Raw genomic sequence first — 22434 nt, 5'->3', positions numbered from 1 at the left:
GAATAGCACATGAACAGCTTCACATTTTGATGAATTCCCTGAAGTGTATTGCACTATTTTAAGCCCCTACAGCTTTGTACCAACACATTCAAAGTAAGAGAGGAACGTATGATCTTAAGCAAGTTTATGCATTTCTTATTCAATAATCTTATCTAGCAAAATGGTAACTCTCCAGGCTTATTGTATCCAGGCTATAACAAAGCTTTGGTTTCTGAGACGCATACTAGTACTAAAAGATGTAATTTTTCTGCACTACAATACATTACAAACAGAATATCGTTAGGCACAACATGGAGCCAATGTTTTGTAATGTAGCCAGATAAATGTAATGTAACACACCAGACAAATATTGCTGCTAATATTTAATTTCAGTTTAGGCCCGGGGCCAATTTTAAAAGATTCACTTCCAAGTACATCATTCAAAAATCTGAGCCATTATGCAAAAGGTTGTGTTGAATCCAGTCTGTCAGTCATCTTAGGTGAAATTCATCCCCGCCACTATCCAACGGTACAATAAAGTGTTTCATGGATGAATCCATTGTTTGTGGAATGTCATCTAAGCTGGTTAGCTGCAGATCCAGTGTCACAGAGCACTTGGAGAATGAGTCCCTTTTTTGGTTTTCTTATGCTCCAGGATTTGTTCCAGATTGTCTCACCTGAAAAATGTCATAACATATTTGATCTGTATTAGTAAGATAAAATGAGTTTGTTTATTGTTAATTGGCTAGATGCTGATTAGCACTGTGCAAAGGGAACCAGTGATGATGATGGAGAAAATGAAATATTCAGGGTTAAAGCCAGCTAGCGCATATTCCAGTTCATATGGCAGCAGTTAGTATTTGGAGGGGAGAACCGTAACTGTACAGTGGTTATAGCAAGTCGTTTGAACGTTCCATTTGGATGGAATCTATTTATATTATACAGAGCAAGCCCATGTGCCAATAGTGATATTACCTTGTGGTCATATAGAGCTTTTCAGACGTGGATCTCAAAGCACTTTGCAAAGGAGGTTAGTGCCATTATGTTTATTTTACCGAAGGGAAACTAAGCCACAGAGTGAGGAAGGGCGAGATTCGGAAGGGAACTCAGGCATGGCCATGCTGAGTGTCACCACACCTTACTTTTAGGTAGATACAAAATCACAGCAATGCACAAAGCCTGGATTATCTGTCTAGGCTCCCTAGACGATGAATGGGGGGCGAGAGGTGCTTCAGAATGGGATTCACAAAAGCCAGCATGCTAGGTGGCTCCCCGTCTGGGCTTGCCTGTGGGAGATGCCAAGACGAGGGAGTTGGGGCCTAAATCGGAGCAGGGGGGATTATTTATCAGAAGAGTCATTGAAGCCATGTATCTGTCTCCTGGGTGAATGCTCTAACCACCTGGCTACAGAGTCAGTCCCATGCGTGCTCTCTCTCTGGCCCAGTGGGCCGAGAATTATTTATTCACAGTGCAAGAGCGTCACCAGGAGAGGCTGGGGGAACCCCACATCAGACTAGCCCAGAGCCCTCTGGCCAGGACCCGCATGAGTGGTGGCAGACCCGTTCAAATCCCTTCTCCCCTTCGGGGGGCCTTGAACCAGGGGTCTTCTGCATTCCAGCTGAGTACACGAGCCACGGAGCTAAAAGCTTTGTTTATGAGGGATGTTCTCCTCCTCCCCAACCCCCAGCAGTTTGGTGTGAGCTCAGCCGCAGAGCCCAACCCGGTAACAGAGCTCTGAGCACCTGAGGGGGGACTTTGTGCCTCGCAGCGGGGGCCTGACGCTGAGATCTGGCATCTTTTGTCAATCTAGTGCCAAACGATTTGGCCAAGAGTAGGCCAGGGGCAGCGCTTGGCCTAGAACCCCTCCACCCTAGCCATTGGGCCATCCAGCCTCGCAGAGAGCTGCCTGTAAACGCACTTTACAATCCTAGTCCCTTCTGTGCCAGTAGAAGGCTTGATTCCGCATGCTGCGGCATGCCTGGGGCGGCCTAGTGAAGTCAGTGCGGCTCCATGCGGGTGCAAGGATCTGGCGGGGAGGGGTTGAGAGGAGCGAGCAGGGCACATGGTCTTGGTGGGGCAAGAGGCGGTGCGGGGGCAGGACCTCGGGGAAGAGGCGGTGAGGGGCAGGGCCTTGGGGAAGGGGCGGTGCGGAGCGGGGCCTTGGGAAGAGGCGGTGAGGGGGCAGGGCCTTGGGGGAAGGGGCGGTGCGGAGGCGGGGCCTTGGGGGAAGAGGCGGTGCGGGGGCGGGGCCTCGGGGGAAGAGGCGGTGCAGGGGTGGGGCCTGGGGGGGAAGGGGCGGTGCGGGGGCGGGGACTTGGGGGGAAGGGGCGGTGTGAGGGTAGGGCCTTGGCGGAAGAGGCAGTGCGGGGGCCGGGTCTCGGGGGAAGGGGCGGTGCGGAGGCCGGGTCTCGGGGGAAGGGGTGCTGCAAGGATGGGAGTTTGGGGGGGGTGGTGACATGGGAGGTGGGGGCCACACTTCAGGCGCCAGTGGCCCTCCTGCTTTTAGAAAACTTTCACTGCTCCTGCTTCTGGATGGAGCCCCCGCCCCCAGACACTTCCAAGGTGCCCTGTGAATCCATACCCCAGCCTTGGGCCAGCCCTCAAGCAGAGACGTTCACCCGCAAAAGAAAGATCAAAGGCAGTTGACCCTTGAGTTCTTTGCAGGAAAAGTCCCTTTCATCACCCCTTTACTGTGCTCTATGTAGCATGACTCAAAGGGCCAGCCTGTGTCCTCGATCAGCACTCATGAGCGAAGCTGCGTGTGCACAGTGAGGACGCAGTACGTCCCATCCTGAGACACACTGGTGGCCACGCTGACCGGCGGGTGCCACTGGAATAGATAAATACCAAGGCAGGTCCTGACTAAGGAGAACAGCCAATCACAGCCCTGAAAATCTAACTGTCTCCCCTTGACAAAGCTACATTGAAATCACTGCGTTGCATCATCAACCATGTTTTCAAATGTCTGCACTAACTTGCATCCATAGAAGGTTTGCAGTTGCTCATACCTAGGCATCTGCACATGCAAAGGCTACCATGCAGAAACACGTTTGCATGTGTGAATGCAATGACCAGGCCTTCCATGGGTACCAAAGTGTTCTGGTGACTGTCGAGGGGACAAATGGGAAGGACAAATTGTACAACGTGTCCAACATCGCTCCCTTTTCACGTATCTACTCCCCTGAACGGCTATTTCTACCTTGCCATCGCCACAGCTTGGCTATTGAAACTCACATACGGGAGCGCGTCAGCTACCAGATCATATTCAGATTGCTGCTTTGAATCTCTCTCTCACGTTATGCCCACAACAGTACAGTAACGGCACTTGGCTAGTAGCTGAGTGTGCTGTTTTGCTTGGTGTCTGACCACCCGCCCGCATCATTGTTTGGGTGTCTCTTCTCCCTGAAACATGTTTCCCACTACGCGGCATTTTGAGCACCGACGTCTCCACTGTATGCCGCCCCTTGCATGGCAGCCTGTAAGTTACTTGTGAATCTGCTTTAAACAGGGCCTCCCTGCTTAGTCAGTGTATCTTGTAACTCATGCCATGGATGAGTCTGCAGGGATCAGAGCCCAGCTCCATTTAGGGTGACCAGATGTCCCGATGTTATAGGGATAGGCCTGATTTTTGGGTCTTTTTCTTATATCGGTTCTATTACCCCCCACCCCCATCCCGATTTTTCACATTTGCAGTCTTGTCACCCTAGCTCCATTTCAGCACAGGTTCAGCTCTGAAAGCCCTTGACTCCTCTTTTCATCAGTCTTCTCTGAAACGTCATCATTGCCCTGTGCCTCTCCTTCCGTTCTTTCCTAGATCCCAGGATGCTCCGCTCCCTAAGTTATGCCCACCTCCCCACTGATTAATCAAGCATGAAACCAGATCGACATATCTGGCTGTTGATAGTTGGGATTCAAACTTTTGCGTGAACAGAACATCTGACCCTTCTGATTTTGCAGTATTAACACTAATAAAAGTAATACTTTGTACAGTGCGATTAAATGCATCTGCCTCGCTGGCTGATGCTTCTACTGCAGCTATAACCACAGGATGTAGGTGCTGAGCTGTGGCCCTCAAGGTACCCTACGAAGCTGAGTAAATATTGCTCACCCCAGGGAAAGGGAAGCCCAGCCCCCCTTTGAAGTGCATCCCTGTGCAGAGACAGCACTCGGTCAGTGCACCACTTAATCCTCAAATGAGGACTGATGTGGTACAGAGGCTTTCAGGTGGCCCCCTGCACTGGGGTGAATTTCACTCAGACGGCCCTCCCTCGATTCTTCATTTTCACTGGGCTGCAAGGGAAAATATCACTCTGACACACCCAGACTAGAACAAGAATCAACATTCATTTTGCAGTAGGCACATTATACATTAACACATCACACTTATGGGGAAACCTTTTCCCTTATGCATTACATGGTTCATTAGTAGCCACTGTAATTGCATTGCTCTTATATCTACATCTTCCATGTGAGAGATATTTTAAGAGACGTTAGACAAAGTTTTTACACTTCAGATGACACTCTCACAGACCAGGTTGTGTTTGTTCAGGAAGCTTCGGGTGATATTAACTTTTCCTTGCATTCCGTTGAAATGAAAAGGGATTACTTTATATTTACTTGTTTCTTATTGCAGGAAAACTAATTTTGGGGGAAGCATAGACCCTGTAATATGACACATTCTTCTCTTCAACCTTTCCAGCTAGTCAAAATAACGTCAAATACACACCAGGAACATTCTCGTCTATTGACGGATGCTTATGATGCTGTTTCTCAAGGTGACCTTTATGAAACCTATTGCCTCTGGAGCTTAAGGTTCACCCTCTTAGGTCATAATGGTTTCCTGTGGACACTAAGTTCCTGATTTCTAATTGATGGTGCTTAGAGGCTGCTGTGTGTGAGACATAATTAATGGCACTTAAGGCTGGAGTGTGTAGAACTCTAGGGCTGATTAGTAAAATGGGTGTTTGTGCAGTGATTGCAGTATGTGCAGACACTGCCTGGGTGCCGTCGCGGTCAGATCTCACCGATGCAGCGTGGTTAGTGCCACGGGGCTAAGATGTAGCCCAGCCTGCCTGAGGGAGCCAGGCGGGGGGGGGGGCCATGGCTTGCCCTTTCCCTTGCCCTCTGCTCTTCCCACTCCAGAGGAGTCTCCTGCTGCTATTGCGGGGATCTGAATTCTGCCCAGTGTGGAAGGCTGCAGTGGGGCAGGCCAGGGGATTGGATCTGCTTGAAGGCAGATCCAGTGGCCAAGCACCCTGTGGAGCTGGCTGGGGCGGGGGCTGCAGAGATGCACCACACCCTGGTCCTGGTTGGAGATGGTTCTCGTGTCTGCAGCTTTTCTGCCTGCATGGAGCTGGAAGAGTTGGGCTTTGTGTGCCTAGCAGGGCCGGCTCTAGGCACCAGCGTTCCAAGCATGTGCTTGGGGCGGCACTTTCCAAGGGGCGGCGCTCCGGCCCTTTGCTTCGGCGGCGGCGCTCCGGCATTTATTTATTTATTTTTTTGCTTGGGGTGGCAAAAAACCTGGAGCCAGCCCTGGTGGCTAGAGTGAATTTCACCCTGTGTGACCGAGCTGAAGGAGCTGTCCCCTGCTCCAGAGAGCTGAGTGACAACGGAAAGAGAGGCTGGGGGAGAAGACAGCATAAACAACAGCCTGTCCTAATGCCAAGCAAAGACGAGGCTTCCTGTGCTCCCAGGGGTCAGGGTCTCAGCTGCAGTTACCCGGCACAGCTCGGATGTAGTGAGGCAGCCACCTCCTGAGCACCGCCTTGTGGCCAGAGGAGCACGCACCCTGCCTCAGTTTCCCCACGTCAGGGCTCCATACAGCAATGACTGCACTGGGAGGCTCTCCTGCGGCCGATAATGCCACTCCTTTGGGGCTGGATTGATAAACAAACAACTCAAAGAGTCCTCCATGTCCCTGTCAGCCCCACGCATTCATCCCTGGCATCTTCTCTCAGGCTGGAGGCCCTTCCTCACGACCAGCTTGTTATTCAGTGCGCAGCACCTTCTCGCTGGAGCCCTCCCCTGCTCTCCCAGCAGGGACTCCCCACCCCTCAATCCCTTTCTTCCTCGGAGGGGGTCTAGCACCCTTTCGGGGCAGCCTATCTCTGGCTTCAGGAGGCCAGCAGGGAAACCCCTCCCACTCCCCAGCTCTCATCCTTCTTTAGCCCTCTGGCTTCCAGGCCCAAACCCATCCCCCCAGGGTCAGAGATCTCCTGTTTTCTTCAACCTCTGCCACAGTTTCCTCTTCCCATTTCCTACTCCCCTCTGGCTCTTTATACAGACCAGCTGTCCTCTATCAGGCTCCATCAAGAGGCTGTTAAGGAGGCACAGGTGGGCTGGACCGGTTCGCTCTTACAGGGCCCATCCCACCCTGTGACACCCAGCTGAGAACCTGGTCTGGAGGAGGTGGCGACAGCAGGATCTGAACTCCACCAGTGCACTCAGGGAGCCATTCTGCCTTCGGAGCCAGAGAAAGAGAAGAATGGCTTTTCAACTTGGTCAGAGACTGGTGACTAACGCCCACGGGCAGGGGGAGAGGGTTTGCCTCAGAGAGCCATCCCCAGTGCGCAGGATGCGTTACTTGGAAATATTTTAAAAAGAATCCTGTATTTGGCATGACACCTAAAATATTCACATGTTTAAACAATTAAAAGCGATTGGCTATATATAGCTCAGCAAGCAGTTGGCAACAGAGTATCACTATCAATCCTCTGTATGCAGGAGGACATTTTCACATCACATTTGAGGCTGACTACTTCTCTAATGGCATAAAAGTATTTCCTCACTTGCAGATAAAATAGGAAACTTCAGTGAAACTTGTGACTATCCCATCTCTTGTCTTAGCTCAAGGAGCGGAGTCAGATAGACTGAGGCTGCCTTAGAACAGAAGCTTATTTCCTATGAATCCTTTTAATCTTTAGCCTATTCTCAGGCAAGTGTGCTGTGTTTTGAAATTCAGGAGACATAAGAACAGCAAAACATTTACTCTGCTAACAAGACTCCTGATTTCTATGATGTTTAGAAACCTGGAGAGATGCATCTGAAAACAGATCCTAAAATGTCAACACTGCATTAAGAGTTGCTCTGTAAAGAAGAGCACTTTCTCTCTCATCCTGTCTCACACATTACATCATTTCACAAAACTCATTGGGATAAATAACTGATCAGATGGTGGGTGATACTCAGATGGGAATGGCTGCTGAACATCCCAAGCAACGGTCATTTTAACGGTCACTTGCATCCGAAGAAGTGGGTATTCACCCTTGCATCCGAAGAAGTGGGTATTCACCCACGAAAGCTCATGCTGCAAACGCCTGTTCTAGGTAAGGTGCCATTCTTTTTGCGGTCATTTTAAGCAAATTCTCAGCTGCTGTGATCTTAAGCACTGATTTTTTTAAAAATCTTTTCCATAAAAGTAGTTTCCTTTTAGGTTTCATTTAACCAGACCCAGAGGCTGAGATGCTGGAGGACATCCCCTCATTTCGGGGGCTGCGTCTGGCTTTGTACATAGCTCAGTTTTCACATTGCCTAGGACCATCACACACTGACTCGATTCAACACCTGTGACAGTATTAAATAAGGCAGAGTTGGGAGGTGGAGGAGCAGCAGGGAGAAGCATGGACCTCTGTTGGCTCGAAAGGTATTTTACATTACTATGCATAAAGAAATCACAAAGAGCCATGGATTGAAGGCCGTGAACCTTCTTTTTCATACACAGTGAAATTCACCCCTGTCAGGGGATCAGCACCAGGGCTGTGTTCGACTGAAGCCTATGACGTGGATTGAAGAGGGGCGATGACCTTGCAGTGTTTGCCTGCACACGGGTGCATTTCACCCTCGAGGAATAAGTGGGCCAGCGAGTGCCACCATGGGCAGCCAATAAGGATAGCTGTGCTAGCTCAGTGCATTGCTTAAAAAGGAACCACCCCCCGTCCCTTGCTTTAAATTCCGGTCCTCTCCTGAGTTACTTGCAGCTTCTCGTGAGCTTAATCTTTGCTGGAGCGAGGTTGTAAGTATTCTGTGAGTGACAGCTCAAGCTGGGGGTGTCCTAGAGATGATGGCGCGTCCCGAGGAGCTGGGAGTACAATGAAGTGGGGAGAAAGACGTGAAAGAAGCGGGACACACGGATAACAGTGACCGACTAGGAACTGAACTCCCCTGTTAGTCTCATCTATTATAGAGGACCGGTATCTTCTCATCTTCTCTAATTAAATATCTTCTTATCATCCCTCATAGAATAACACACAGTTGGAAATGTTAAAAGTATTTATTTCTTCAAGCAACCCCCAGGACATTTCTGTTCGCCAGGGGTCTAACGTTCAAGCACGCTGCTCTGTCAGGAGTGTCAGGGGTGGAACTGCACTTGGCAGGTGTAGCAGGAAGAGAATTAAGAGCTTCCTATTATATTCAAATGATATTTCTCTTGCTTTCTTCTAGAAAAGGAAGCCATCAGCAATTATTTTAGTCCTCCTTGACCTAAAGACATCTGCAAGTGCTGACACTGGAAAGCATTAATGAGAGGAAAGAGAAATCGCTACTGAGTCTTTTTAAGGTATTAACTGCAATGTGATATCTCATTTTGCCAACCTATTGTACCCTTACGTAAGAATTACAATTAACCAGTTAACACAAGCCCATTGGGTCAGGATGGCAGGGCCCAGAATTGTGTGTATGTGCGTGTGTAGGAGGGGACAGGCAAATGCCAGGAGGCAGCTTCTAGGCAGCATGCAAGAAGTGCTGCAAAGGATCAATGAAGGAAATGTGAGTAGTTGAAGCTGTGGTGACGACTGCAGGGCAGAAAGATAACACCGTCCCAGTGACTGTATAGCCAATGGCAAAAGGCCAAGTTAAGTCTGAGGGTGGCTAGGGAAGCTCTGGGAGCTTAAAGCCCAACCTGCTCAGGAGCAAAGGCCTAATTCCTACCCCTGCTCCCTGGGGCTGTGTTGCATGGGGAAAGCGGAGCAGTGCTGGATCCTGCAGGGCAGAATGGCTCAGGACAGGCTGGCAGGTGAAAGAGGAGCTTCCCTTGCTGAGGTACACCCTGCAATGGATACATGAACCACTCGCTAGTGAAAATCAAGTGTTGCTTTGACTTCGACTGAAGAGGGTACTAGCCGAGTTTAAAATGTAACAGTTACGCTGCAGTAAGTAGTTATCCAAAAGCTCTGAAAATGAGGTAGAAACCCCGAAGAAGGGGACGAATTAGGTAGATAGTTCCAATATTTTCAATTATTCAAAACTATTGCATAGGCACAGTGTCAAATATAATATTTGAATCTTGGAAGCCCTGCCTATGCAATATGCTTAACCAGGCACCTAGCTTTAAGCACCTGAGCAGTCCCTTTGAAATCAACCAAGCGCATTAGCTCAGAGTGGCCAAAATGAGCAAACTTGATGAACTGACATTTCTCATAGCCGGGCACTTAACCAGAACAACAGGGAAGGAGGCCTACGCCACCACTGCTCTTTGCCTCCAGAATTTCTACATTCAGCGTTTTTTGACTTTCCCATGGGCCATGTTCAAATCTCAGTCAAAATTGGGTCCAGGTGCACTTCGATTTGCCAGGATAACTCCTAAGACTCTGCTGAGGTGAAAAACAAAAACAGCACTAAAGGAAAATTTCTGTGACTTTGTTAATTTGCCAGGAGTTTTCAATCTTTCTACTGCTGAAAGCAGGGTCCAGGGAGTGGGCAACGGAGGAAAAGCTCCAAGGATGTGCACTTTACATTAAGTTCAGAGCATTTTAGCATCAGAAGAAAAAACACTCTGAGGGAGAAGAGTTTGACAGTGATGCCTTGGTGTTTGGAATTACAGAAGCTCCCCGACTTATGCAAGGCGTCCCATTCTGGAACCCCTTGCGTAAGTCAAGTTTTGCATAAGTCAGGAACGTATCTCTGACAATTACACCAAAAACAAACAAACAAACAAACTTACGGAACTTTTTCCATAAGTCTGGATTTCCGTAAGTCGGGTTTACGCAACCCTCGGAGCGTCTGTATAGGCTAAAAAGCATGGCCTTGAACTGGCAAAACCCTCTTGCGATGAGGATACCATTCATGAATAATTTAATAGTGTCAGGCCTAGGAAAAGAACGGACCCTAATACCTGAATGGGCTGACCTAGGCTGCTGATTCAGCTCCCTCGCAGAAACTCATTTACTTTAATAGAGTTCTGCACATGGGTCGAAGGGCAGCCAAGTGGATCTGCTTGCAGTGTTGGGCTCTTACTATCTATCTAGCTTAGGGTTTTACATTTCTGCACCTTTCTGTAGGATCTAGCGATACTAGAACAGGATGACCACCGCCTCCTTATGCACCTGTTTATAATGTATAGGAGTAAGAGCTGTGTGATCAGGGGGAACGTCAGTTTGAGTGACACATGCTAGAGGTCTCATGCTCCCAATACTAAAACACCTTGGACTGTTAATGCTGATTTTCAATGAGCATTGGAGTACTGGGGCAATTCCAGAAGACAGGAAGAAAGCTAATATTATGCACATTTAAAAAAGAGTAAATGTGATGACAGAGATAATCTCACATCGGGTAATCATACATCAGTCTGACATTGATCCCAGGCAAGATAATACAGCAGCTGATATGGGACTTGATTAAAAAAGAATTAAAGGAAGGTAATGTAATTAATGCAAGTCAACATAACTTTATGGAGAATAGATCCTGTCAAACTAACTTGATACATTTTTTTAGGAGATTACAAGTTAGGTTGATAAAGGTAAGAGTGTTGATGCACTTCTGTAAGGCACTTCAATTGGTACCACATGACATTTTGATTAAAAAACTAGAATTATATAAAGTTAATATGGTACACATTAAATGGATTAAAAACTGGCTAACTGATAGGTCTCAAAACCTACCTTACAAGAGGAGACTTAAGGAGCTTGGCTTGTTTAGCCTAACAAATCAGAGAGATAAGCACTAGGGAGGGAGTGGAGTTATTTAAGTTAAGGGTCAATATTGGCACAAGAACAAATGGATAGAAACTGGCCATCTGTAAGTTTAGGCTTGAAATTAGACAAAGGTTTCTAACCATTAGAGGAATGAGGTTTTGGAACAGCCTCCAAAGCGGTATACTAGGGGCAAAAAACCCTACTTTGTTTCAAGATTGAGCTTGTTAAATTTATGGAGCAGTATGATGAGATTGCCTACAATGGCATATGGCCCCTCCGTGACTACTATTACCAAGTATCTCCAGTGGCCAGAGATGGGACACTAGATGGAGAGGCTCTGAGTTAAAACTGTGGTTGGAGAGGCTCTGAGTTACAACAAGAATCTGCCTGTTGGGTCTTGCCCACATGCTCAAGGTCTAACTGATCACCATATTTGGGATTGAGAAAGCATTTTCCCCCGGATCAGATTGGCAGAGACCCTGGGGGTTTTGTGCCTTCCTCTGCAGCATGGGGCATGGGTCTCTTGCTGGTTTGAATTAGAGTAAATGGTGGATTCTCTATAACTTTACGTCTTTAAATCCAGATTTGAGGACTTCAGTGGCTCACCGAGAAGTTAGGTGCCTACTACAGAAGTAGGTGGGTGAGGTTCTGTGGCCTGCGATGTGCAGGAGGTCAGAGTATGTGCTCATGATGGCCTCCTCTGAACTTAAAGTCTAGGAGTCTAGGGGGAAATCATCACTGGGTGGGTGTATTTCCAGTGGGGTCCCACAGGGATGGGTTCAAGGCCCTACACTATTTCACATTTTTATCAATGACCTGGAAGAAAACCTAAAATAATCACTGATAAAGTTTGCAGATGACACAAAAATTGGGGGAGTGGTAAATAATGAAGAGGAGAGGTCACTGATAAAGAGCAATCTGGATCGGATGGTAAACTGGGCACAAGCAAACAATGTGTGTTTTAATACGGCTAAATGTAAAATGTATACATCTAGGAGCAAAAAACGTAGACCACACTTTCAGGATGGGGACTCTATCCTGGGAAGCAGTGACTCTGAAAAAGATTTGGGAGTCATGGTGGATAATCAGCTGAACATGAGCTCCCAAAGTGACTCTGTTACCAAAACAGTGAATGTGATCCTGGGATGCATTAAACACAGGGGAATCTTGGCTAGGACTAGAGTGTTGTTTTACCTCTGTGTTTGGCACTGGCACAACCACTGTTGGAATCCTGTGTCCAGTTCAAGAAGGATGTTGATAAATTGGAGAGGATTCAGAGAAGAGCCATGAGAATTAAAGGATCAGAAAACCCGCCTTATAGTGACTGACTCAAGGAGTTCAATCTATGTAGTTTAACAAAGAGAAAGTTAAAGGGTGACTTGATCATAGTTATAGGTATCTACATGGGGAATAAATATTTAATAATGGACTCTTCAGTCTAACAGAGAAAGGTCTAACATGAGCCAATGGCTGGAAGTTTAAGATAGAAAATTTAGATTGGAAATAAGGTGTACATTTTTAATGGTGAGATTAATTAACCTCTGGAACAACTTCCCAAGGGTTGTGGTGGATTCTCCATCACTGACCATTTTAAAATCAATATTGGATGTTTTCCTAAAAGCTCTGCTCTAGGAATTATTTTGGGGAAGTTCTCTGGCCTGTCTTATACAGGAGGTCTGACTAGATGATCACAATGATCCCTTCTGGCCTTGAAATCTATGGATCTATTAATCTGACTGGTACGCAAAGGAATCTTGGTTAGGCACCCAACTTTCATTGAATTTCAATAGCATTTGAGCACCAAATTCACATAGACTCCTTTGAAAATCCCAGCGAGTCTTTCATTTATAACTAGACCAGAAGAAGCCCTACAAAATATACAGCAGGGAAAGAGCCTGCATTGGAAAAGAAATGGGTCCAAGCAGTCTTTTCAATCTCCATTTTTATACAGCACAGCAAAGTCCAGTCTGCATGAATGCTGCAGTAAGTTAATTACTTATCTAAACAGAACCTCTTGTTATTGCATAATTGTGCTTGAATGTGCATCATCTAAGAATACCTCCCTTCTGCCTACATTGGACATTTTCTAATTGCATCTTCCTCTTGTGAATAAATGAGAGGTGAGCCAGGAAAAGTTCACGGCGAAAAGGATCTGAGGAATTGAAAACAAGTGACACGGTGGCTAAGAAACTGACAATCAAAACTCATTATGGCCACGCATATTAGCTGAGCGACCTGTGGAGTTTAAGCCAAAGATTTCCCAAGCTGTGCTGCAAATAGCAAGTCGCAGCCACAAGGCAGACAGATTTATAGGCTTCCTGCTCCCTAGGAGACAAAATACGAAACAGTGAGAAACAACAGAGAAATGAGTGTGCTGGACGTTGCTAACGACCGACGGGGAAGAGAAGAGGAAACTTGTGGCACTATCACAGAGCTGTACATCCTCGCAGAACTCAGATGGGTCCCAGGGGGCCAATTCATTTCTATTGGAAGGATCCCACGTCTGGGACTCCAGGTATCAGATGAAAATATCTCAGTTCCTACAGCACCAAACGTTAGCACTTGCCAATCTGTTTTTATCTCCCCCCCCACCCAAAAAACGGTTTCGTCTTTTAGAGCCAATGGAAAATGTATCACAATGTGCAGCTTCCCAGCAGGTTTATTTTGAGTGAGAAACTGAACTGCTGAGTTAAGACTTACGAACATAAAGTAGCACTTGCAGTAGGGCTAGCACTGGGCCTTGCATATACTATATATATATTTGCATAAAATGCAGAGTGGTCTCTCTCTAAAACGTGAACGTTTATCAAGTTACCCCACATAGACGGAGACTATTTCCTATTGTGAATATCAGGAAAGCTGGGGCCTGCCAGACACCACTGGGTGGAAGCTGTTAGCAAATTGTGCCTGTTTCAGTGAGCTAGGTCTTGCTTCCTGGGCATGGCTTGCTGAGCATGTGTCCAAGCCGGCGCTGACGAGTTTGAGGAGTGTAGTGGACGCAGCAGATTCTTTTGGAACCACAGTGCTACGTACGTAACAAACCCAAGAAACTGCCTGGTCTTCCTTTGTGAACCTTGTGCTCCCTTCCTTCTCTTGCCGCTTTTATCATTTTTTTGCTACCCGTAAGCTTGATTCTAAACGCCTTAGGGCAAGGTCTGTGCCTGTTAGCTCTGGCTGCACTGCAATAAAAAACCTGTGACACCAAGTCTCAGAGCTCAGGCCAGCTGACTCGGCTTGCAGGGCTAAACGCGTCAATGTAGACATTCAAGCTCAGGCTGGTGGCTCGGCTCTGAGACCCTCCCCACATTCATAAGGCCTCCTCCCCCACACTCCAGCCCAAGTCTGAAAGGTTGTGCTGCCATTGTATCGCCCCACAGCCTGAGCTCTGCGTCAGCTGAGCCAGGCTCTGCGACCTAGTGTTTTTCTCGCAATGTAGACGTACCCTACGATGCCCGTTTTGGGTGCTGCATAAATCAATCAATCTGTCCCATCTCTTAGGAATCTTTACCTCAGATTTTACTGAAAATATTTCTTCAGGCTTGCTGCTTCGGCTGCCATTTCATCCTCAGACCTCCACTTGACAGGGGAGTCCTCTTCTCCTTTGTCGTGACGTTCCAGCTTAGGAAAACACAAAACAAAGAGTGGAGTTAGTTAATGGTCTCCCAATTCTTCCCCTTTCAGAACCGCCATGGGAGTGGGTGTGTGTGGTATGGATGGACTCTGAGCTAGACCGTGAATGGTATCAACAGACTCGGGGCAAGGGAGAGAGTGGTGTGGATGTAGAGGGTGAGCACGGATGGATTCTGTATGGTGAAGGGGAAGTACTGCTCGATTCTCAGGGTGGGAAGGGACTGGCAGTGATGTTAATTTGTGAGGGGAAGAGCAGATATTAATCAGCTCTCTGGAGTGAGGCAGGTCAGGAATGGGATAATTAACAGTGACTGTGAATGTGGGGGTAATCGATGGATTGGGATGACAGTTGAGTGTTTTGGAGGGAGCTGTGCTGGCGGCAACCGCTATGACATTTTATAGCAATTTTATGCTAAATTTCCCTCTGGTTTTTGCTTCGCCATGCAGGCAGGTGTGGCCATGGCCCCGGCCCCAAACCTTCCTGCACAGAGAGGCCCAACTGCCAACGTGCTGCAGAGGACCAATGGTTTATTCAGGCACTTTTCAATACAGGCACTTTTTCTCTTCCCCACCCTCCCCATGCCAAGAGCGGGATACATACACCTTGTCCCAGGCACAAAACCTTGTCTTTTCCTTTAACCACTCTGTATTTCAGTTGCCCATCTGAATGGGAATAATCATACACATGTGAATTATTTAACCTTTGCATAGGGCTTGGCAAATAGGCACACAATGAAGCGCTGTGTACTGCACAGTGAGCACTAAGTGCGGTCATTGCTGATGTGGCCATTTGAAACACTGTCTTGGACTCTCCATTGGAGGAGAGACAGTCAGACTTAGTGGTAAAACCTCATTCCACTGTCTATTCACACATATGTAGCCTCAAAAATAGCTGCCACTGATCATACAAAGAGTATTATTACTGAGGATAGAAGACAAATCAAAAACATTCACATTAAATCCTTATTTTGGCTCCAAAGCATTGCAGATTTTTAATGTGTCTAGGTACAGAATGTGGTGCAGAACGTATTCATCGCATCAGTGCTTCCAAAGAAGAACATTACAATATCTACTTTTTTTTGTTGTTGTCACAGCCAGTTGCAGAAAATAATGAATTTGCACCTCTTATTCATGAACAAACGTTATTCCTGAAAATGAAGCAGTTAAGAGCAGAGATGAAAACAATGTTACATTTGCCAAGCAAACTGCATTGCCATATATGGCGTGTTTAGCAATAAACTAGGATTATTAGCATATATCCAACCCACAAATACTTTTATTTGTGCTATATTTCTCCTGCTCAGAATTCTTCTGCCAGCTAAAGTCCTAGGCAGTGTTACATTCTGCTACACAGATTTCATATTCTGCTATTACCTTCCATATCAAGGCAGATACAATAGCTGTAGGCAAATTAAACTGTATTACTGTTCCACTAGTAGAGGACTAATTTTCATTTTTTATATGAGCTGTAGGTACGTTATAAATCCATCTCGTAACAATTTCACAGGATTAGAAAGAAAGGTATAAAAACCAGGGGAAGGTACATTGCTTATGTTGTCAACCTAGATCCTTTCTGCCTCCAGGACTTGCATCAGAGAAGCCCGGACATTAAGTGTCTTTAAATGAATGCCAATAATCATGAGACTGCATCTTCAAATGGTGGCATGTGAAGGTGTCTGGGGTTATTAAGGTAACAGTCTTGGTTTCCTGTGTTTCATGGAGGGTAATTAGCTGTAGCCTAGAAAGAATTCACGAAACACCTGCAATCAGTCTTAAAGCCCCCAAAGCTACTAATGGTGCAAATGTGTCATATGGAGAAGCTCACTTCTTCTTGGTATCTCATTCACACACCTCCGGCTGTCCCCCTCCATGGTCCCTTTTGTCTGATGACCCCCCTTCTCCCATTGCCAGAAGTCCTGAGCAGCATCTTCCTCTCTCTGCCCTGGTCCCCTGTTGTGGTCCTGAGCCACTTCTCTCCTGCGGTCACCTCCAGGACCTGAGCAGACTTTCCCCTTGTCAGTGCCTGCTCCCAGGCCCTGAGCACTTGCCCCTTTCTCTTACTCCCCTGAATCCACGGCTACCTAAGAGGGAGAGAGGATCTTGATTCTTCCATTACCACCACTGTCTCCCAGCCACGCAGGGCACTGTCTGCCTCCTGGCTACCCTTCTGCACTCCCAGCTCTCCAGTGAGACACTGAACCAGGCGGGGTTAGGAGAAAGAACTGTGAAAAAAGTCTGCACCAGAAACTTTCCTCTGGGACCTGCCTGCCCATTAGCAGCTGGAGGGGGGACAGGGCAAGGATGGGAGGAAGGGGCCATGGCTCCTGCAGCGGGTGGATGGACACGAGTTGAAAGCAGCCAAGCAGTAAACTGGAAATGTGGCAGGGAGGCGTAGGAGCCAGAGAGGAAATCAGAAACCACCAGCAGTTGGGGCACATGTTCTTCCTCGTCCCCACCACGAGTGAAACCCTGGCCCCAGCAAAGACAGTGGCATAGCGCTGATGTCTTCCGCCCAAGTAATTTGATGATAAGGCAGAGCGGTGAAACATGGGCGAGGCACCTCATAAGAGTCCTCTTCCCTCCCTCAAGGAGCTACGAGCTCCTGGCAGCTGTGACACGGGGCAGGGTCACAAGCCAGCACGCAGGGGTTGGCAAGAGCTGACCAGAGGACGACAACTCCCTTTCGTGGCAACTTCAGGTTTCGAAATCTGTTTTCGTTCTGCACTGGAATGAAACCAAACTCCTTCAGACATGGTCGTGAAAACAGCCTTGTGTCGAAACGTCCATTTGGGGATTGAAACCCGAGTGTGTGTCCGGGTGAGGAGGGCACCAGCATGGGGTGTGGGAGAGCCTGGTTTGGGCCACTGCGCTGCCTGATTCAGAGTGAGCTGGGATGGAAAAGCTCTGAATCAGACAGTCCAAGGACTTGAACCTGGATCCCCCACATCCCACACTGGTGCCCTGGCCACCTGGCGGTAGGGTACAAGAGGGGCTCGGAAAATGTCGCTGAAGCCAGTACCATGAAATGTTTGGGCCCTGACAAAACAATACACTTTGGCAAAATGAAATGTAGTTGAAAATGTTCAGACCAGCTCTAGCGTTGGGGACAGGCAGGCCGAGGGTCACTGTGACAAGGAGAAGGTTAACACTGAGAGGATCATGTGGTTACTCAGCACAGGATGCTGTACGGCACAGCAGAGCTAAGAGCCTGAGCTGGCAAATTTCCAGTAGGCTTTGAGAAGAGGCTGGAGAGACACCAGTGAGGAGAAGGCCATGGCTTAGTGGGCCAGCTCAGGAAAGGGTTACACAAAGACGGGGGTGGCCCAGAAGGAAGCTGAAAGATGTTTTGCTGAGAAGCAGATGAATGGGGAATTGAGGGGGCATCACGGGTGGATCAGGGAAAGCAATGAGAGCCACAGGTTATACATATCAAGTATCAGAGGGGGAGCCGTGTTAGTCTGGATCTGTAAAAGCAGCAAAGAATCCTGTGGCACCTTATAGACTAACAGACGTTTTGCAGCATGAGCTTGCGTGGGTGAATACCCACTTCGTCGGATGCAAGTAGTGGACACTTCGCTGCTTTTACAGGTTATACATAGTGAGGGCCATGTCTGTTTCCTTTATCACATTATTATTTGTATTGTTTTCTATAAAATACAAACACATAATGAAACAAAATCTATATAAATACACGGCGAAGATGAAAATAGCATATAAATAACAAAAATCAACCTTCATTACTTGGCAAAGGAAAAAAAAACAAAACAAAGAACAAACCAACAAACCTGAACCCTTAGTGGTCATGCAGGGTATCTAGGATGACCAGATAGCAAGTGTAAAAAATCAGGATAGGGGTAGGGAGTAATAGGTGCATATATAAGAAAAAGCCCCCCAAATCGGGACTGTCCCTATCAAATCGGGACATCTGGTCACCCTCAGGGTATCAATTATTAAAGTGATAAATAAGTGAGAACACAACCTATGAGTGCTGGGGACAACTATATACTAAACCGAAAAAGTATGCAATAGTTTCATGTGTGACCAGACAGCCTCATATTTTTTCCCAACATTTCTATTAGACAGAGTCCTTTTTTCCATTAATGCAGTCGTAGATTGCTCACTAAGCCAGTCTGTGTATGAGGGAGGAATTGCAGATTTCCGTTTTCACAAAATCTCTCTTTTGGCCACTAAAATAGTTACTGCAATCCATTTCTAACACCGACTCATCCAGCACTTCTAAAATACACACGCTTGGAGAAGGAGAGATAGCGACAAAGCTGTTGAGAGAGCAATACGGGGTTTCAGAACACATGCACTTTTTGATAGCTGTAGAGGATGTGTGAAAGGCTGGCATGTGGCTGTTTGCATCTCCAGCATTCGCGGTGTGCTGCCAATCTTGCATTAAACAATGTTCTGGAGTCCAGTAGTACCTGTTCTGGAAGACTCACAAGGATAAAGAACTTGAAGTCTCTTTCACATTACACCAGATATCCTCCCAGGTTTCTGTTGTGACAGGAAAGCCATGTTTTTTCCCCCATCTTCTCTGAGACTGAGATAGAGAGGGTAATGCAAAGCACTAAGCCACCTATAAGTAATTCCTACAAAGTAACTTTTGTTTCCATATTTCTTAACATGTTTTTCTAGAGGTGAGAGTGTTGGAATGGGCCAACTGTCCCCTTACCCGCCGTGAATCCTTGGGCATAGCCACTGAAAGAAGGAACTCTGAGACAGCAGTAGCTGACATTTGTTCCACACGTGTTTGAAGAAGGCCAGTCTATCATCTTGCATTATATTTTTAATCGTTGTTCATCCTTTTTCTATCCAAACTGCCTTAAATGTGGAGTTGGCCTTGATCCTGAGACAGGGTTATCCCATAGAGGTACAAGAAGTGAATTAGTAAGATCAGATGCTGTCTCTGTCTTAATGCATTGCAGGATGGCCCATGTAGATGCAAAGACTGGATTTTTCCTTACGGGTATAGGTAGCCTCTTAAAGTATATAAAAGAAGAGAGGGAACCAAATGGAATTTTCTTTTCCTATACAGTCCATATTTATAGAAACAATTTTGGGAAGATCAGGACAAATCTTTACACCCAAATAAGTTATTTTGTTGCTTATTTGCGATGGAAAATGCTGAAACTGAGAAGGACCTGGGCATTTGGATATATCCATTGCTTGTGATTTATTTCAGTTAATGCAAAAACCAGAGATCTCTCCAAAAATGTCAGCTACATTCAGTAATGATGGGATTAAGGAGGATGGATTCCTCAATAGTACAAAAATGTCATCAGCATATAAACTGATTTTGTATTCTTTCCTGTTTACGGCCACACCTTCCATGGCTGAGTGCTGACATACATTGCCAGGGGTTCAAGAGACAGATTAAAAAGGAGGGGAGAAGGGAAAACCCTGTTGCTTCCCTCTTTCTTCTTGAAATGTGGGAGAAATAATCCCATTAGTTGATAGCAAAGTGAGGAGACAGTTGTATAATACACTGACTCAGTTCAAGAACATTGGTCCTAATCCTAATGCTTTTAGGACAGCCATTAGATAAGGCCATTCAGCCCTAACAAAGGCCTTCTCTGCATCTAGAGTTAAGAGCTATGGAGGGAATATCTGACATCTGAGCTTGCTGGATCAAGTGAGAAATTTTTCTCGTATTATCAGCAGCTCATCTTCCTCTAATGAAACCGGCCTGATCTGTGTGTATACTTGATGGGAGGATGACGTCCCGTCATGTCGCTAACATTTTTGCAACTATTTTTCAATCTGTGTTCAATAAAGATAATGGGGCCAAAGCCACCACAGTTGCGACGATCTTTGTTCCTCTTTAATATTAAAGTATTCAAAGCAGTTCTTATATCACAAACCATGGCTCCTGTTCGGGATGTTTCAGTGAAGACCCTGGAAAGGATAGAAGATAGCTGATTACAAAATGTTTTGCAAAGCCATCTATTCCAGGGGCCCTGCTGAAATTCATATTTATTGTGGCATTCACCTCTTACAGTAGCTTTCAGAGCTTCCCAAAGGTTGGTATCTGAAGTAACTGAGTGCTTATTTTCTTGCATGAAGTTAGAGACAACTGAATCAACTGTGAAACAAAATTTTGCACCAAAGTCTTTGACGCGTCTGCCACGCTTCACAGGGGGTTTTACAAAATCTTGTGGAGCCTGCTAAGTCCAATGTGAAGGTGGATGGGTACTTGCTGCCGTATCTGACATTGGTCCCCCTGAGGATTTGCTTTATGCCATTGAACGCAGCCCTCTTGTTGTTAAGCTCAGCTGAGAAGTTACAAAAAAGAGAAATTTTGTGGCCTTTGTACATAAGGGTTTCAGCTTTTCTGGCAGCATTCATTAACATGACTTCATTATAGAACTTCAGCAGCTTGCAGATGGTGGTCTGGGCTTGTCAGATTCCTGCCTTCTAGTACCAGGCATTCGCTGAGCCCTTTCAATATCTAATGGGGACAGCTGGGGGTCCAATTTAAATATGTCAGGGAGCAGCTTCTCAAGAAAGCTGATAATATCCTTCTCCTTGAGACCGTCAGCAATGCCCAAGAGGCGAAGGCTGTTTCTTTGAGATCTGTTTTCGAAGTGATCCTGTTTTTCTTCCACTGTGTCCTGCCTAAGCTTTAAGGAGGCAATTCCTTTTTTAATTTCATGGTTTCAATGGCAGTGTCTTGTAGCTCATTTTCCAAGTGAGCCATTTAGGATTTTACATCACATACATCTTAAGAGAGCAACAAAGAATCCTGTGGCACCTTATAGACTAACAGACGTTTAGCAGCATGAGCTTTCGTGGGTGAATACCCACTTCTTAATCTTAAGAGAGGCCATGTATAGCTTTTGAGATTGAATCCAGTTGGGCTGTGAAGAATTTTTTCAGTGCCACAATATCCTGAGCTAGGCTCTGCTGTAGCCTTGAGATCTCCCCATTGTTTGAGGTGATTCGGGCTTAAGTCTCTTGTTGCTTCTCAGTTTTTCATTGGAATCCATAGTCAACAGTTTGACATTTTTCCAGGGAATTAATTAATCTTTTATGACAGAAACTATTGCCAATTTTCTAGGAAAGTAATTATTACAGGTGAATTGATACTTGGAGAGTGAGGGGGTCTGGGAGTAGGCAGCCATCTTCCTCATGGGTACCATGAGACCTGCCGCCCTCCCAACCAAATTGTTTTGCTTTTTGCTTTTGTTTAAATAGTAAGAGACAGTATTAAAGTAAATTGTTTGGCCTCTGCTCTCTCTTTCCACGATGCTATTATTTAATCAAGATTTAAGGGTGGATTCAGATTCCGGTTCATCAGGACAGATTTAATTTGGGTTGCAGAATAAACTGAAGTACATTTTAATAGTGTTTTTGATTCCTATAACTCAGTCACGTACCCTACATATACTGGGAATCCACAAACACTGAAAATGGCTTTTTTCTTGTTTGCTAAAAACACTGTGTTTTCTAAATGGAAATCAGAGTCCAAAATGGTTTCTCAAAGTTGACAAAAGAGAGAGGGGTTTTATTTGGCTGCACAACTGGTAACCTTTAAAACTAACCAATCTCTGATGGAAGGTTAAAATGGCTATAACAGGGTAGCAATGGATTCTCAGCCTTTGCCCTCTAGCCCAACCGACTCAAATGTCTTGGCTTCCAGTACAGATTTGGCAAGCTGTTCCAGGCATTACTATGGCTCACAGGGCAACCTTGGGAGGCTGCCATAACTTCCACAGGCTCCTGAGAGCCTTTTCCCCAGGCTGCTGTGTTGGGCTGTACTAACAGTTACAAATATAGATATCGAGAGAGAGAGAGAGAGAGTAAAACCGTGCCTTCCTTTCTTCAGCTGCAACAGGCAGGGGCCAATAAATCTTGACTGACCTGTTTGTCCACCGCTGACTTCATCCACTGTTCAACTTGCACATGATCC

The 22434-nt window shown here is 46.3% G+C and overlaps 1 protein-coding gene across 40 annotated transcripts in view; it reads right to left on the bottom strand.

Moving 5' to 3' along the window:
- Nucleotides 1-331: 331 nt before the first annotated feature.
- FHIT (fragile histidine triad diadenosine triphosphatase) overlaps nucleotides 332-22434 on the bottom strand; it is a 997853-nt gene continuing 975750 nt past the window's right edge. For 39 of the 40 annotated variants that reach the window (XM_039481728.1, XM_039481723.1, XM_039481722.1 and 36 more), the window contains 2 exons: nucleotides 14395-14504; nucleotides 333-656 (listed from right to left, as the gene is read on the bottom strand). In XM_039481728.1, coding sequence (XP_039337662.1) covers nucleotides 14403-14504 — 102 coding nt within the window. In that variant the 3' untranslated portion in view covers nucleotides 333-656; nucleotides 14395-14402. Of the gene's footprint in view, nucleotides 657-14394; nucleotides 14505-22434 lie in introns of all 40 variants that reach the window. The other variant, XM_039481751.1, reaches the window with a different exon arrangement.

Source organism: Mauremys reevesii, linkage group 7, assembly GCF_016161935.1.
Source record: "Mauremys reevesii isolate NIE-2019 linkage group 7, ASM1616193v1, whole genome shotgun sequence".
Classification (NCBI taxonomy): domain Eukaryota; kingdom Metazoa; phylum Chordata; order Testudines; family Geoemydidae; genus Mauremys; species Mauremys reevesii.
The sequence above is the reverse complement of the archived record's forward strand: the minus strand, read 5'-3'. Positions and strand labels throughout refer to the sequence as shown.